This window comes from Gorilla gorilla, chromosome 6 (genome assembly GCF_029281585.2).
Source record: "Gorilla gorilla gorilla isolate KB3781 chromosome 6, NHGRI_mGorGor1-v2.1_pri, whole genome shotgun sequence".
Taxonomy (NCBI): Eukaryota; Metazoa; Chordata; class Mammalia; order Primates; family Hominidae; genus Gorilla; species Gorilla gorilla.
Window position 1 is genome coordinate 36,940,813 of NC_073230.2, and position 16,179 is coordinate 36,956,991.

The 16,179-nt window shown below is 40.1% G+C and overlaps 1 protein-coding gene across 6 annotated transcripts in view; it reads left to right on the forward strand.

Annotated features, from left to right (window-relative positions):
• The window catches only part of CHN2 (chimerin 2), a 316,889-nt gene that overhangs the window by 295,280 nt on the left and 5,430 nt on the right, over positions 1-16,179 (forward strand). For all 6 annotated transcript variants that reach the window (XM_055347250.2, XM_019031141.4, XM_055347251.1 and 3 more), the window contains 4 exons: positions 3,308-3,392; positions 7,209-7,382; positions 11,998-12,075; positions 14,472-14,609. In XM_055347250.2, the coding sequence (XP_055203225.1) occupies positions 3,308-3,392; positions 7,209-7,382; positions 11,998-12,075; positions 14,472-14,609 (475 nt within the window). The remainder of the gene's footprint in view (positions 1-3,307; positions 3,393-7,208; positions 7,383-11,997; positions 12,076-14,471; positions 14,610-16,179) is intronic.

Consider the following 16,179-nt stretch of genomic DNA (forward strand, 5'->3'; position numbering starts at 1 on the left):
CCACATCTCCCTTGAGCTATCCTCTATCTCTGTTGAACATCATAGCCAGCCTTCCTGATAGAGGAGGTACCCACATATTTCTCTACTTCCTTACCTTCTTCAGTTCAGTTGAGTCTTACTTCTACCCTCAGCCATCCAAAGAGATTGCTGTTGCTAAGGTTGCTAATGACTTCCATGTATCTGAGTCAATATTTAGTACTTATTTCATTGAACCTCTTACCAGCATTCAACATAATTGACCATTCATTCCCTGAAACATTCTTCACCTCTTGGCTTCTGGAACACTTTGTTGGTTTTCTCTAAATGTTTGAACACTGAGTGCTTGGGGATGAGCTCTCTTTTGTTTTCTGCTCCCTACCTTTAATATAGTCATGTGCTATATAACAATATTTAGGTCAACAATGAACCACATATATCATGGTGAACCCATAAGATTATAATGGAGCTTCCCTATGTAACTGTACCATTTTTTATCCTTTATACTGTATTTTTACTGTACCTTTTCTATGTTCAGATATGTTCAGGTACATAAATACTTACTGTTATGTTACAGTTGCCTACAGTATTTAGTAAAGTGACATGCTGTAGAGGTCTGTAGCCTAGGAGCAATAGGCTATACCATATACCCCAGATGTGTAGTAGGCCCTACCATCTAGGTTTGTGCAAGTACGCTCTATGATGATCCCCCTCAGTGATGAAATCACCCAAGGATGCTTTTCTCAGAATGTAGCTCCATCATTAAGTGATGCATGACCATACTTTTTATTCATTCACACAATTTTAAATATCATCTATTCATCATAGATGGTGAAATTTATACCTCTGGTCTTTGCTCCTCCTCTGAGCTCTCAAACTATAAGTTCCTGCTTGACACTAACACTTGGATATCATAGCAGCATTTAACCCTAACCCATCTAAAATGGAATTCTTCACTTTCTCCCCAGAAGAGTGTCTTTCCCATCTCAGCAAATGGTATCATCATTTACCTAGTTCCTAAGCTAGAATCTCAGAGTCATTCTTGACTCCTCTCTCCCTCAAAGGCCCACACTTCTTCTACTATCAGGTCCTATAAATTCTATCTTCAAAATATACCTCAAATTCTTCCACTTTCCATCTCCACTGCCAGCATCCAGGTGTTAGGCTCTATCATTGTTCAACTAGACTACAACATAGTTTTCATATCTATTCCACTATTAACACCCTCTCATTCATTTTCAACACAGTTGTCAGAATAATCTTTTTTAAAAATCCATGTGAAGTCCTCCAAGAACTTCCTACTGTACTTAGATTGAAACAAAATCCACACTCATGAATAAAGCCTTTAAGGCCCTGTGTAACTTTTCCTATCCTACCTTCAACTTCATTCCAATTCCTCTCCCCCCAACTTTTGGTGTTCTGGCCACCCTGGCCATCTAGTTCCTTCACCACACCAAGTTCTTTTGCTCCTGCAAGGCCTCCATATATTCCTTCTGCTGGGAATGATCTCTGTCCCTTTCTCTTTCCCTGTGGAAGAGAACTGGCTCTTCTTTTCCATCTGGTCACCTTCCAAAAGAGGCTTTCCTGACCATTCTGGATAAGGTTGGGCCCCACTTGGTCTCTCTAGTAGCAGCCTCATCTTTTTTTCTTCTGTAGCCCTTTTTATACTTTTTTTTTTTCCGGAGTTGCATTTTACATATTATTTTATTATATTTAATTGATCTTCACAGCAGATTAACAATTGACTTTGCTGCCATAATTAAGAGCATTTCTAGTAAAATATTAAGAAATGTATGATTGCTGAATTTAGAAAATGTCCAACTTTAGATAGGATACTTTACTGAGGAACTCTTTTAGTACTGCATTCAATCTTGGTAGGCCTCTAAGTGAATTATGACATTTGGCCCTGTAAATCCTTCTGGGATGAATTCTCTGCATTCCTGTTAAAAAATGCTTTGTCATTTCTTAGGGTCATTCCCTAGAAAAATGTTGAGAAATTTTTGGCATCATTTTCAAAGCAGGAACTATATAATAGGCAGTTTGCATGTGATAAACTGAAATACCAGAAAGACTACTATAAGTTCGCTTTATTACAGAGTCATAAGTTGCTCTTTTTTATTTATTAACTAGCTTATCTTCTTTCTCTGCTTTTACTCATCAGTTTCCTTAGAAGAGATCCAGATCCATTTTGTTTGCCTCTTTATGTACACCCAATTACTAACATGTATGAATAAAGAACTCAAACTGAGGCTCTTTTTTTCTTAAGTAGAACTCGGATGAACACCTTTCCAAATTGTGACCACACTCATCATCCTGCTTTTTTGTTAAATAAAAGCAGTTTGTAAAAAAAAAAAAAAAAAAAATTGTCTGCATTTCTTTTGTTAATAGAGGTTTATGACTTTGAAAGGCCTTCTGTAATGCTTTATAATATTTTAACTTTGTAAAAATTTGGGACACTTTCGTGCACATTTGTATGCCCCCGATAGACTGCCTGTGGTCATTTTAGATTGACCATGGCCACATTTGCTTCTTAAAGCTCTTTGATGCCAGTATTTTTGCTTTGTTTTGTTTTCATTTTAAATCATAATTTAATACAGGAGGACCTATGCCTCAATAATCAGAGATAAGACCATCCTTACTTTGTGATATTCAGAATATTTAACAACTGGCTGGGAGCATCAATCAATGAGACCAGCACTTTAGTCAACCAGGAAAGATTTTCAGCTTACTTACCTGAAGGCCACACCAAGTCCTACTGAATATGGAAACTATCTCTGGGGAAAGCAATTCCACAGGCCTTATTGGTTGCCTGCATGTTTAGCCAACTCCTTTACTTTTTGAAATGCCTTTTTTGGAAGTAGCTCAAAGACTTGGAACCTTTTAATTATCCCATAATCATGTCTTATTTATACCTGCCTGGATAGTGTAGAGATGGGAAAACTTCAGTCAAAAGGACACAGTAATTGAGTTCTGCCTTCCAGAACTTGCTGAGCTAAATGCAGGTTATAGCGACCAGCTTGGGCTATCTTGGGTTTGTCCACACAGTGCCTTGTTGTGGGTGGTCAGAGTCTTACTCCTTAGCTGATGGCATGGCCTATAACCTGTTTCTCCACGCTCCTTTCTGACTCTGTCCTGGGGCATGGTGGATCGATGAAGGATTTTCAAAGATCAAAACACATCTCTGTTTTCTCAGGATCTGTTTGCAACTGCTTTACTGGAAGGAAAAGCCCAGTGGGGGATCGCTCCTGCCGATCTTCATTGACATGTCTGAGGCTACCTGCCTTTAAATGACTCTGAACTTTCTGACATTTTTCTTCTTTTTGGATCACAGGTCCACACGTTCCGAGGCCCACACTGGTGTGAATATTGTGCCAATTTCATGTGGGGGCTCATCGCCCAAGGGGTCCGGTGCTCAGGTAGACACAGAACTTTCTTCTTTTCCAATTATATAAAATGCCACTGTGCTGAGCTGGAGGATGTCTCTCCAGAGCTGGGAAATGTGCTCAGATTAGCTCAAAAGTCTAGCTTTCTGCAGGGTTCAAGGCCTGTCTGTGCTTAATGGGGAAACTATTTCAAGTGTTTGCAGGAATGAAAAAGAATATCTCATGTTTATGCAAGAAAAGAAAAAAAAACAAAAAGTACATTTCCTTAAACACCTACCTGCCTCTTACAATAGGCAGTAGTCCGTAAAAAAAAAAAAAAAAAATCAATTCAAATGGAACTGCATAGCTAGAAAAGCCATACTTTTTCCTACCCCATCTTACTACAAAAGGTAAGACATAAAAATAGTAATAGTGCTGGTGAATATTTACCACATACCAGGCACCAGTTAATCTCTATTTATCATGTCATTAGCCTCACCAACAGACCTTGGGGGAGATGCAATTATCCTCCATTAAAAAAAAAAAAAAAAGACACAGAGGCTTGTTATTTGCCCTTGGCTACGCAGCAAGGAATAGAATATTGATTCAGTGGGAGCCAGATTCCAGAGTTCATGCTCAGTATCTCTTTGTCATCAGATTAGCAGTGAAACCATGCACCTTGATTTGATATCACATATTTTCAAAGTAGTTTGAAAGCCTGGGTGATTTTCCATCTGGAATTGGAGGTATACACCTATTGCTAACAGCATACATCTTATTAAGGTACACCTAACACAATGATAAATGATACAAATTAATGTGTAACTGGGTTTCCTAATTCATGTTGCCATGGTTTTTCTGGCAAACACTTGTGGCTGGGAGCAAGACCAGCCTCCTCTGATATTGATCAGGTTTCTACCAACACCATGACTGACTTCTTCCTTGCTAGGATATGATTTTTAAAAATCTTAGGAGCATTTAGAATACAATAAGGTAATGACACTAATTAAGGTGATCTTTCCCATTTTGGCTCACAGCATCCTGTAACCCTAAGTCCTCCTCTCTGCCTGGAAGAGGCTTCTAGCTTCCATTGTGTAAATACACCGATCACCGGTGTTGATACCTGGATGGTTCAAGTAGTTCCACCTCCCCCATTGCAGGTCTATGTTTAAGGGGTGGTCAACATAGCTCAGAAGCAGCTTCTCCATAAATATTCAGAAACTCTGTTTAACACTAAAGACTGACTTGCCAGGACCCACAACGTATCTCCCAGCTCAGCCACTGAGCAAAGGGGTAGAATATCTGAATTACTCAGTGGTCATTAATTTGGCCTGTCCCTATTGTACCTATCAAAAATATCCCTAATTGCTGGTATTATCCAATTTCAGCAAGAAATTGGTCCAAAGTCAATATTATGAGAACAAAACTCTGGGCTTCATATTAGCTGTGAACAGCAACTTTTCAACTTTCTCTGGGATAAAAGTGTTTTTGTGGGGTTTTTTCTGGTTTTGTTTTTTTAAAATAAGACATTTTCTGAGGCCATATTGTTAGTATTTTCCAATGGCTACTTTTTGGCCTTATATTTCCTCTTGGCAGCAGGGAGGCTGAAAACTGATCATGAAAGGTTAGGAAGAACCATCATTGCCTCTCAGCTTTCCATATATTACATCTTTTACGTATTTTTAGAATGCACTGGACTTTATTTGTAGAATATGGATTTCTACTGCTTTGTAAAAAATGGAGCATTTTTACATTTGTTATAGAACATCTTAATTTTAATAAAATATCAGTATTAAACTCTACATAAACACATTGTTGCTTTAGGTCTTAAATGAACATGGATGATTCCTTTTATATGTGGTACCTAGGGCAGCAATTCCAAGAGGTAGAAAGTTGAATGGTAGTTACAGGGGATGGGTAGATCGGGAGTTATATTGTTTAATGGGTACAGAGTTTCAGCTTTGGAAGATGAAAAAAGTTCTGGAGATGGCCAGTGGTAGTGGTTGCATAACAGTGTGAATGTCCTTAATGCCACCAAACCATACACTTAGAAATGGTTAAAATGATAAATTTATCAGAATTTAACAAAAAAATTTAAATGAAGTTTGTAAGACATACTAAGAATTCCTAATGAAATCACTTAAGAATAGCTGGGCAGATATACTTACATTTTTTAATCACCATATTTGCTATTTATTTTATTTGACCTAACAAGTATACAGTACTTAACTATATTTCAGACACTATGCTAAACACTTTATTAACTTTTATTTGAGCCTCATGGCTAATGCCAGGAGGTAGGTGCTATTATGATCTTCTATAAAAGAGGATTCAACAAGAAACCCAGCCAACTCTATTTAGCGCAGTTAGCCAAAATTTACATTCACTAGATAGATGTGTCAAAATATTATTGAAGTCACTTGAGCTTTGTTGAATTTCTCATGTTGATAAAGATGAATTAGAACTGTTTTTTTTTTTATTTTGGAAGGAGGCAGACAGAGAACTCAGCCAATAAAAATTACATGAAAATCACTTAGAAATTACCACTGATTTTACAAAAGTTTAGATCCTCTCAAGTTCTTGGTGTGCTTAAGTGCTATTTTATAAAGCAGATGACTACAATATTCCTTATCGTGTGTGCACATGTGTGTTATTCTTTGTGCCTAGGAAAACAGTATTAGAAGATACTTTGAGTAGACAGCACATCAACTTTGAACAACTTCAGCATTGAATTTTTCTCTTTCAGAATGTAGCAGAATGTAGACTATGCTGCCTTTTTTATTTTTTTGGAGACAGAGTCTCCCTCTGTCACCAGGCTGGAGTGCAGTGGCACAATCTCAGCTTACTGCAACCTCTGCCTCCTGGGTACAAGTGATTCTCCTGCCTCAGCCTCCTGAGTAGCTGGGATTACCAGGGTCCACCACCATGCCCAGCTAATTTTGTATTTTTAGTAGAGACAGGGTTTCACCATGTTGGCTGGTCTCAAACTCCTGGCCTCAGGCAATCCGCCCACCTGCCTCGGCCTCCCAAAGTGCTGGGATTACAGGCGTGAGCCACCGCGCCCGGCCAACTGTGCCTTTTTATCATCAGAGAAATTCCATCAGTGGATATTGACTGCTAACAGGCTCTTCATGTTTTCATTGAACTTTAAAAGCACCCTTTTCAGCTTTGGATTTTCATATGAACTTTATAAATAATCATCACATTACATTACATGGCATTGTTATAAACTCTCAAGTACTCCTACTGGTGTATATAGTTAGGCATTATTTCCACTCACAGGTGTCAAAATAAGGCACGTAGAAAGGAAAGCGGCCTACCCAAACTGCCCAAGGAGGAAGGGATTGGAAACTATGGGGCAACCTTCCAGGAAAGGGGAAGAGGATACCAATGGTCATGGGCTTCTCAAAGCAAAGATTAGAGAGTCCTGCGGAAAAAGTAACTCTGCCTCCCACACAAGGAGCATCAAGAGCTTAAAGAGCCTGGAACAAACCCTAGGTGCCCTTTATAAGCCAGGACTGTCTGGGAATCCAAACCCAAAAACCTGCTTGTGGACCCAAAGGGTTCCAGCCTGAAACAGGAAAACATATACAAAAAAACCTGATCAATTACCTAAGCTGTCTCAGATGTTCTGTTCTTAAGGTCCAGCAACAGAGAAGGCTTAATGAGAAAAATGGAGTCATATAAGGGTTTAGTGATTAGAGATGATACTCGTATTTATCCTGTAGAGAGTCCTAGAAACGGGATAGATGTTCCAGAGAAATATGTCAAACCCTTGGGTGGTGATATTTTTATTTTTGACAACATATAATTTGTGTTGTGCTTTGACAAAAGGGCTGGGCTAGGCTAATGTGGCTTCTTTGTTTACAGACTGTGGATTGAACGTACACAAACAGTGTTCCAAGCACGTTCCCAATGACTGCCAACCTGATCTCAAGAGGATCAAGAAAGTGTACTGTTGTGACCTCACAACACTTGTGAAGGCTCACAACACTCAGAGACCCATGGTGGTAGACATATGCATTCGGGAAATTGAAGCAAGAGGTTTGGAAAATACTTCCTATTATAGTAGTATAGTGATTTTATTTTTATTGTTTGTTTTTACTGTTGTCAAGGAAACAGAGTTGCTCTACTACTGTTGTTGGGAGAATGACCTACGCATGTGTTCGCACACATACACTCTCTCTCTCTCACAGGTAGACTCAATCCAACCAGCTATATCAATTTCCATTGTATATATAAACCATGCATATATGCATTCAAAAAATGTTTACTGAACATTTATTATATGGTAGGCATTGAGGTAATAAAGGTCACCATTCTCACCTTCAAGAAATTCATACTTCAGCTGGGTGCAGTGGCTAACGCCTGTAATCCCAACACTTTTTGGAAGCTGAGGCCAGACAATTGCCTGAGCCCAGGAGTTCAAGACCAGCATGGGCAACATAGTGAGACCCCATCCTACAAAATTCTTTTGAAAAAGTAGCCAGGTGTGGTGGTGCACACCTGTAGTTCCAGCTACTTGAGAGGCTGAGGCATGGAAGAAATTCATACTTTAGAGTGGGCAATCAGGGGAGCAAATAAATAAACATTGTGGATGGCCGTGTTCAGGGTACCATGGAGTCACAAAGCAAAATGTTTTAATCCTATTTAAGGACAATGAGAAGGGTTATGGCAGAGGTGAGGCTTGAATTGGAGCTTTGAAAAAAAAGGTGCTTCGGTTAAATAAGAAATTGTTGAGCAACACATACATCTCCTACCATATAAAAATGTGCTCCTAATATTCATTGTTTTTTTCGAAGAGGAGAGTTCAAAGATTTAAAAGGTCTATGCAATGAAAAATAAAGGAAACAAGGAAGATAGAAACATTTCAAAAAATGTTCTTTATGTTGGACGTGAGTCACTTTTCCTTTATTTGTGCTTTGGCCACTGTTCAGTATCAAAATGTTCACTGAAGTTGCCGGATATAATGTGGGTGATTTGGCCATGTATAGAGCCTTTCTATAAGGCTTAAACCACTTTTGCCATGTATCATATTCTGTTATACTGGCTATCCATTATTGTGTCCTAATTGGCTTAATATATTTTATACATATATATTCATTGGTCAGCTACCCCATTTTTTCCAAAGCACAACTAAAGACGAGAGCTTGTTCCCTGAGAGCTTGCTAATTTAATCCCAGAGTGTAAGAAATGCCTTCTATCTTTTCACCACTGTGGCTGACAGAGCTTAATGAGTGCTTTGGGATCTGGTGAACATATTAATCCAGTGGCTAAACTGGGTAAGAGGAAAGGAGGGATTCCCTGCCTCTGGATGAGTGGTTGGGACAAGTGGCCCTGGGCCCTGCAGTTTGGGGTCAGATTATCGGCCTCTCCAGAGCCTGCAATCAGGGCTTTTCTGAAGAAGCTGGGGTCCTCCCATTGTGATCCTTACCAAAGACAACTGATAATTCAGGCATGATAATTACTGACATGTCTAACATTTAAGAATAGGGGGCACTGCACTAAGTTTGCCTAGTACAAGAGCGAGATAGAGTAGCACAAATTAGGAATTGATGCCAAAAGAGTCACAGCACAGGGATTAGAGCCCCAGGCAGGTATTAGGGGCCTAAGCATGCAAGCAGAGCCAGAGAATGCACTGGGAGAAATTTGTATGACACCCGCATTCCCAGCTGTGGGGCCACCACTACCAACACTTTTCCCTGTCTTCCATCCATAAAACATTCCTTATTGTTCTCCAAATGTTCTTTTATGTTCATTTGTCTCTGCATGATGTGGCAGAGTGAAAAGATCAAGGATTTGAAGTTAAATTCTCAGCCCTGTCTCTTACTGGCTGTAGTATGACCTTGGGCAGGTTGCTTACTACATTTGCATATCTGTTTCTTCATCTATAATATGGATGGAATCAACTGTACCTCATAAGGTGGTTGGTGAGGATTAAAGTGACTTGATACATAAATGGACCTAGTACAATGTCCAATCTACTGAACTCAATCTGTGTTAATTTTGCCTTTTCTTGGAATGACCCACACCCATACCTCCACCTCCAAATCTGTCTAACTATATTATGTAGCCTGTACATCTCAATGCTGTCACAGAGACCCTGAGTAACAGTGCCTTTGACAAGATAGAAATCTATTTCTTTCCCCAGTAATAGTCCAGGTACCCAGGAGCAGTCCAGGAATAGTCTGTTCCCCCGTGGCAGGAACCCAGGCACTGCAGCTTGTTGCTCTGTCCTGCTTGAGTGCTATCCTGCGTGCACAATCGCAGTTGGCCACCACCGTCTCATCTGCATTTCACTTAACAGAAAGTGGAAAAGAGCATGCTCTGTTCCTTCAAGGCCACAGAAGCTATAAATGTCACTTCTGCTCTCACATGGGCCAGAGTTTAATGGCCACTGCAATGGATATTGTTCTAAAAATCAAAGGTTCCATTACAACAGAAGAATGGGAGAACCAATATTGGAAGGATAGCTGGCAACTTCTGCTACTCTGGCAAACTCTAACCATCCTTTGTCATTTCCTTCAAAGATTAGCTTCTTAAAAAAGCATCTCGTAATACAGGGTGATGCTTTGCTCAGTGAAGCATGGGCTAAAGTCAGGAAAATTACCCCCATTTAATTATAATCCAAACCATACAACTTGGCATATAGTATAAGGCATAGATTTTTTTTTTTTTTAATTCTGGGATACATGTGCAGAATGTGCAGGTTTGTTACATAGGTATACATGTGCCATGGTGATTTGCTGCACCTATCAACCTGTCATCTAAGTCTTAGGCCCTGTATGCATTAGGTATTTGTCCTAATGCTCTCCTTCCCCTTGACCCCCCAACAGGCCCCGGTGTGTGGTGTTCCCCTCCCTGTGTCCATGTGTTCTCACTGTTCAACTCCCACTTATGAGTGAGAACAAAAGCATGGATTTTTCTACGTTCCTTGAAAACCTGGATTTCTTTGAAAGTGACTCAGTGAATCTTATGGCTGAATGTTTGTGTCCCCTGCCCCACCAAATTTACATATTGAAGCCCTAATCTCCAGTGTGATTGTCTTTGGAGACGGAGGTCTCCAAAGAAGTAATTAAGGCTAAATGAGGTCCTGAGGGAGGGACCCTAAACATTATGACTAATGTCCTTATGAGAAGAGACACCAAAGAGCAAGCTCGCTCTCTCTCTCTCCATGCACATATACCAAGGAAAGGACGTGTGAGAGAAGGTGGCCATCTATGAGCCAGAAAGAGAGCCTCACCAGAGGCCAGAACTTTGATTCATCCATCAACAGGCAGGGTTCATTGTTCACTGCTAGGGGCTCCCATAATCCACTGGGTCTGTGCCTCTGTGGCAGTGCATGTTCCAACTGGAATGAGATGTGCTCATATGCACCAACATCTTAGAACAGGATGACCCACAGGTTTCGTCTTGTGTGGCAACTCCAGTTGATCCGTAGTGGTCACCTGAACAATTGGAACTGAGATGAATTCTGAGGCTAAATAGGGCTCAGTGGGAAAAAGGGCTGAGATCAACTAAGAGTATCTGTCATGGTCACAGGAGGGATGAGGGGAAGTATTCGTGATTTACGCCACGTATTTGTTGTCTCTGATGCATACCTAATGAAGACCCTTATATATGGCAGATAATACATACTCCATAAGTGTTTTCCAAATGAAAAAACAGGAGAATATGTGAGTTATCAAGAGTTTGGCAGAATATATGGCGGCAGCAGCAGAGGCTATTTGTTTGCTCATTTTTACTGTAGCTATAGTTTTGATAGCAGCTAGTTTGTGACAAACAAAGTCTGAAACCCGGTCCTTTATCCCTGCTCATACTTTTGGGAACTGACTCATTTTTAGGACATATCTTAACAAATCAATAAGCTCCAGGGACAGAAACCATGTCTTTTTTTCTTAGCCTAAATTTGCAGTGATCCAATTTCCAGAAGCAATAACCAAAACTTTATTTTCCTGCATCTGTTTGTATAATCAGTTGTCTAAAAGTATAACAAGTAATCGTTTTTAATTAAACAGTTAACATAGTCTTATTTACAAGTAAACATGAAAGGCTGTAATAGTCTAATTTTTTCCAATACAATCGGAGTAATACAGATTAGATACCCACATACATACACGTGTGTATCTAGTACAGTGCTACATACAATATAGCACATGGATTAAGATGATGCTAGGTACCCCATTTACGCTGCTGTGATTATTACACATCTTATGCCTGTATCAAAATATCTCATATACCCCATAAATATATACACCTACTGTGTACCCACAAAAATTAATAAAGATGATGCTAGGAAGAAAGCCAGGTTGCTTCCTACGATGACGAAATTCATGTCCATCAAGCTCATGAACAAAGGAAAGGAAGTAAGGGAACGGTCCTTGAGAATCTTAAATATCAGTTCTCTTTGCAAAGCAGGGAAGGATGAAGACTGGATTGCCATTGAGATCTCCACTGCTACATGGGCAAATGAGAACAGACTTGCCTGGGAAATTGAGACAGACAAGTCCAAGTTCTGATGCAACAGTGTGTGATAAATAAAATCACTGTCTATGTTTGCTCATTTTCTGATAGCATGTAGTGTAGACGTGAAATTAGTCTTTTTTTTTTTTTTAGATATTTCAAGAAGCTAAAGTCAGTCTCTCTCTCTCTCTAACAGGATTAAAATCGGAAGGCCTTTACAGAGTCTCTGGGTTCACTGAACACATTGAAGATGTCAAAATGGCATTTGACAGAGGTAAGCTTGTACTTTCTTGAATGCCATCTGACATCCTAACACCCTTCTCAATTGGAACTAGGTTTTAATCATAGTAGAAATGGGGTTTCAGAACTACTAAGAGTTGTTCTTCAACAAACGGAGGAATAATGGCTTACAAATCTCATGTTTCTGCCTCACTGGGTGAAGTGTTTCCTTCACAGCCATTGACAAGTGATCACTGTCAATGGGCAGACAATCCACATGGCATTGGAGTACCCATCTGCATCCCCTGTCTCAGAATCCCATTCTTCTCATTCTCTCAAAGCTCCAAAGAAGGGATCATAGGGATGGGAGGGCACCCCCAGCACTAATGTAGGGGAAGGCAGTGGACATGTAGAAGGGAACTGCTTTTGTTCTTTATAACTCTGGTGTATATTCTCTAGAACATACTATCTCTTAAGTCAGATATCATGGCCATCCTAGGGATCCTGTTAAAAATATGGGTCACTGGGACCCAACTTGAAGACTCATTCAGAAAGCTGGATAAGCCCAAGAATCTGTATTTTTAATAAGCAATCCAAATAATTCTGGTACAGCCAGTCAAGACATGGAACCCCTACTGGATAGAGCCTACTGGATAGAGCCTCTACTTTGTAGTGTGGTATGTGAAATCGGTGAGGTAGCCCTCCCTCTCTCTTTAGACTTCTCTCCAGTTCCTCCTCCCTACTATACTGCACACTCCAGCAATCCTGAAATACACCCTATTTGTTGCCATGCAGAAGTGCCTTGGCTCACATTGTCCTGTCTATCTGAAATTTATTCACCTCTCTGCCTGGCAAACACCTGTAATCAGGGGTCAGCTCAAGCCTTTCCTCCTTGAGGAAGCCTCGCTGACTACCCCAAGCTAACCTCAGAGCTCCACTTCCTTTTTCCACATCCCCCCACATTCTCCACACTTCTTCAGCATAGCAATCTTCCTATTTCCTTGTCATTGTTGAGTTGCATGTCAGTCAGTCTAACTAGAACTGTTGGTTGGCAGAGAGTATCTCTTTTCCATGGTTCATCAAGGCTTAATGTTGCTTGGCACATGACAGATTCTCAATAACTGTTTGCTAAATATGTAAATAATGAAATCAACATGGCATATCTTCTATGCTTTTACTGTTTTCTGTACATCGGCAGCTTTTTTTATCTTCAGAACCAAATTTGCTGAGGCATTTATTCTTTTAATTCTTTATGCAAAAGATATTAAGAATTCCTATATGATTAAAACATTTTTATCTAAAAAATGTCATAGTCTGTGACAAATTGGACTGGTATTTCCTAACGGTAAAACCAAAAGTCAAAAAATGTCTTGAAACTATTGTTAGAAATGGTAAGAAATATAGGCCAGGCACGGTGGCTAGGCCTAGAATCCCAGCGCTTTGGGGGTTGGAAACGGAGCAGGTCAAAACTTCTGTGCTGATCCTTTGTACTGCCTACAAAGAAATAATTTTGGACCAACAATAAATACCAGATACATTAGCATAATATATTTAAAGTGCTGAAGTGAAATAACTGTCAAAATAGGCCAGGCGCGGTGGCTCACACCTGTAATCCCAGCATTTTGGGAGGCCGAGACAGGTGGATCACTTGAGGTAGGAGTTTGAGACCATCCTGGCCAACATAGTGAAACCCCCTCTCTACTAAAAATACAAAAATTTGCCAGGCATGGTGGCACGTCCCTGGAATCCCAGCTACTCAGGAGGCTGAGGCATGAGAATTGCTTGAACCTGGGAGGTGGAGGTTGCAGTGAACCAAGATTGCACCACTGCACTCCACCCTGGGCTACAGAGTGAGATTCTGTCTCTCACACACAAAAAAGAATGATAAGAAATATAACATCACATATCCAAGAGGAAAGGGTAAAGTTTCCCAGATTAAAGTCCTAGGGGATCAGGGAGGAAGGATCAAGTTAAAAACAAACAAACAAACCCTTCAGTGAGCCTGAAAGCAACAATAAGAACTGAAACTATTCAACAATCATTTTGTGAACGTGACTTCCAAATCCAAGTCTAAAAAACACTAGTGGAGATGTATTAGAGCTTCTTGATGTTCTCTTGTTTCAGATTAGATTGTCATTTTATTATGAACCTTAGTGTCTGTAATACAAATTATTGTGCTAAATTTCTATTTAGCAAATTACCAGGGGCTGGGACCCAAATCACTGTTTGAAGTTTGTTTTATCACCCGTTTGCCTGCACAAACCCTCAGACCCTACCTCCCTCTCACCAAACTCCTTTCTGTTGCCTCCTACACTTCACTGTTACTAGAAGCCAAAAGAGTTAGCTGAGACTTGTCAGGGAGCAATCATCGTTGTATTTTTTTTTTCTTTCTGTACATGCCTTGGTGAAATAAGGTCCTAATTAGGACTTGGATCACTGATTGTTTTTCAGATGGTGAAAAGGCCGATATATCTGCCAATGTCTATCCAGACATAAACATCATCACTGGAGCCCTTAAACTGTATTTCAGAGACTTACCCATCCCTGTCATCACATACGATACCTATTCCAAATTTATAGATGCAGCAAGTAAGTACTTCAAATTAATTTTTTATTTATACCAAATTTTTAAGTACAGTGCTTTTGACCTTCAGATAATTAAAACTCAGAACTGTTTAAATTATTGCATTTGTGCCTGTCTTATCAAGTGAGGGCACAACAATAAATAGATGACCAGGCATAGTTCAACAGCTGAGTTGAACCAGTTCTAAGAACTCTGTGGGCTGATGTATGTGTCAGGCAGTTCTGTCCACATTGTTCCTTGTATGCTGGGAACCAACACAGTCAGGCCTATTATATGTTGAAAGCATGAATATTTCTGTAGCAGAAAAAAAAGTCTTCAGTGAGGACTGACTAGATCATGGGTATCCAATCTTTTGTCTTCCCTGGACCACATTGGAAGACGAATGATTGTCCTGGGCCACACATAAAATATACTAACATTAATGATAGCTTTAATGATAATTTTAAATAATTTTTAAAATAAATTATTTTAAAATCTTATAATGTTTTAAGGTTTAAAAATTTGTGCTGGGCCATATTCAAAGCTGTCCTGGGCATGTGCGGCCCATAGGCTGCGGGTTAGACAAGCTTGGTCTAGATTAACTACTTTTATCTGTTAGGCAGAATTTCATTCCTAATCAGTTAAAGTCACAAGCAAGTTTTGTCTATTGATGCTGTTCAAAATGAATAGAAGGCCAGAATACACTGTGTCAAGCAGTATACTACAACGTCTCACCAGTTTAATTCTCTCATGTACCCCATGTGGCAAATATTATAATCCCATTTTACAGAGAAGAAAAGCAAGGCTTAGAGAGCTGAGCTCATGCGTCCAGGAATGGGACATCAGGATTTGCTTTCCATCAGCCCGGGGTTGCTCATTCAGTGTTTGGCACTTGGGCCCACTGCTGAGGGAGAGAGGAATACAGTGAAAAGGGGGCAGGTCTAGGGGAAGGGGCTACACTTTGCCCAGGAAGAGGCAAAAGTGACCAAAGGTAGATTCAGATGCTGAGACACATGACACAGAAGTCAAGCTCACTTTGAGGAAGTTTTTGCTTGTTGTTGTTGTTTTTATTAAAAAAAAAAACCTTTAAAGGTTGAAAAGTTTAGGTATGCTGTTAAATATAGTAATGAGATGCCTGATGGGGAGACACAGAGGCAGGCTGGGATCAGTGTGAGATGCACTTTTCAGATGAGCTGAGGACCTGACCCCGGTAAGACTATTCCCTCCTTCCAGGGCCCTAGTGGTCCTGGCAAAGAAGGTTCTAGCATCTAGATATCCTCTACTCCAGGAGGAATAGCAGGAGGGTTTTCTTTGAGTAGCTGCCAGTACCTATCAGAGACCCAAAAGCCAGAAGCATGTACTCTTCCTCCCATTGTTAATGTGTCCAGTCTCCACTTCCTAACCTGGGCTGTGCACCGGGGTTAAGTATGCCAACACCACGGTGAAAAGTGCCATGAGTGCAGGCTGGGTTGGGTGGCTCATTACCAATATCCTTGCCTTGTAAAATGTATTAGGTTGTAGAAGTCTGCCAGGGAAAGATTCATTAGACAACTGCAAGGCAATACTACCGTATGTGGTGCAGTTTAAATTAAAACT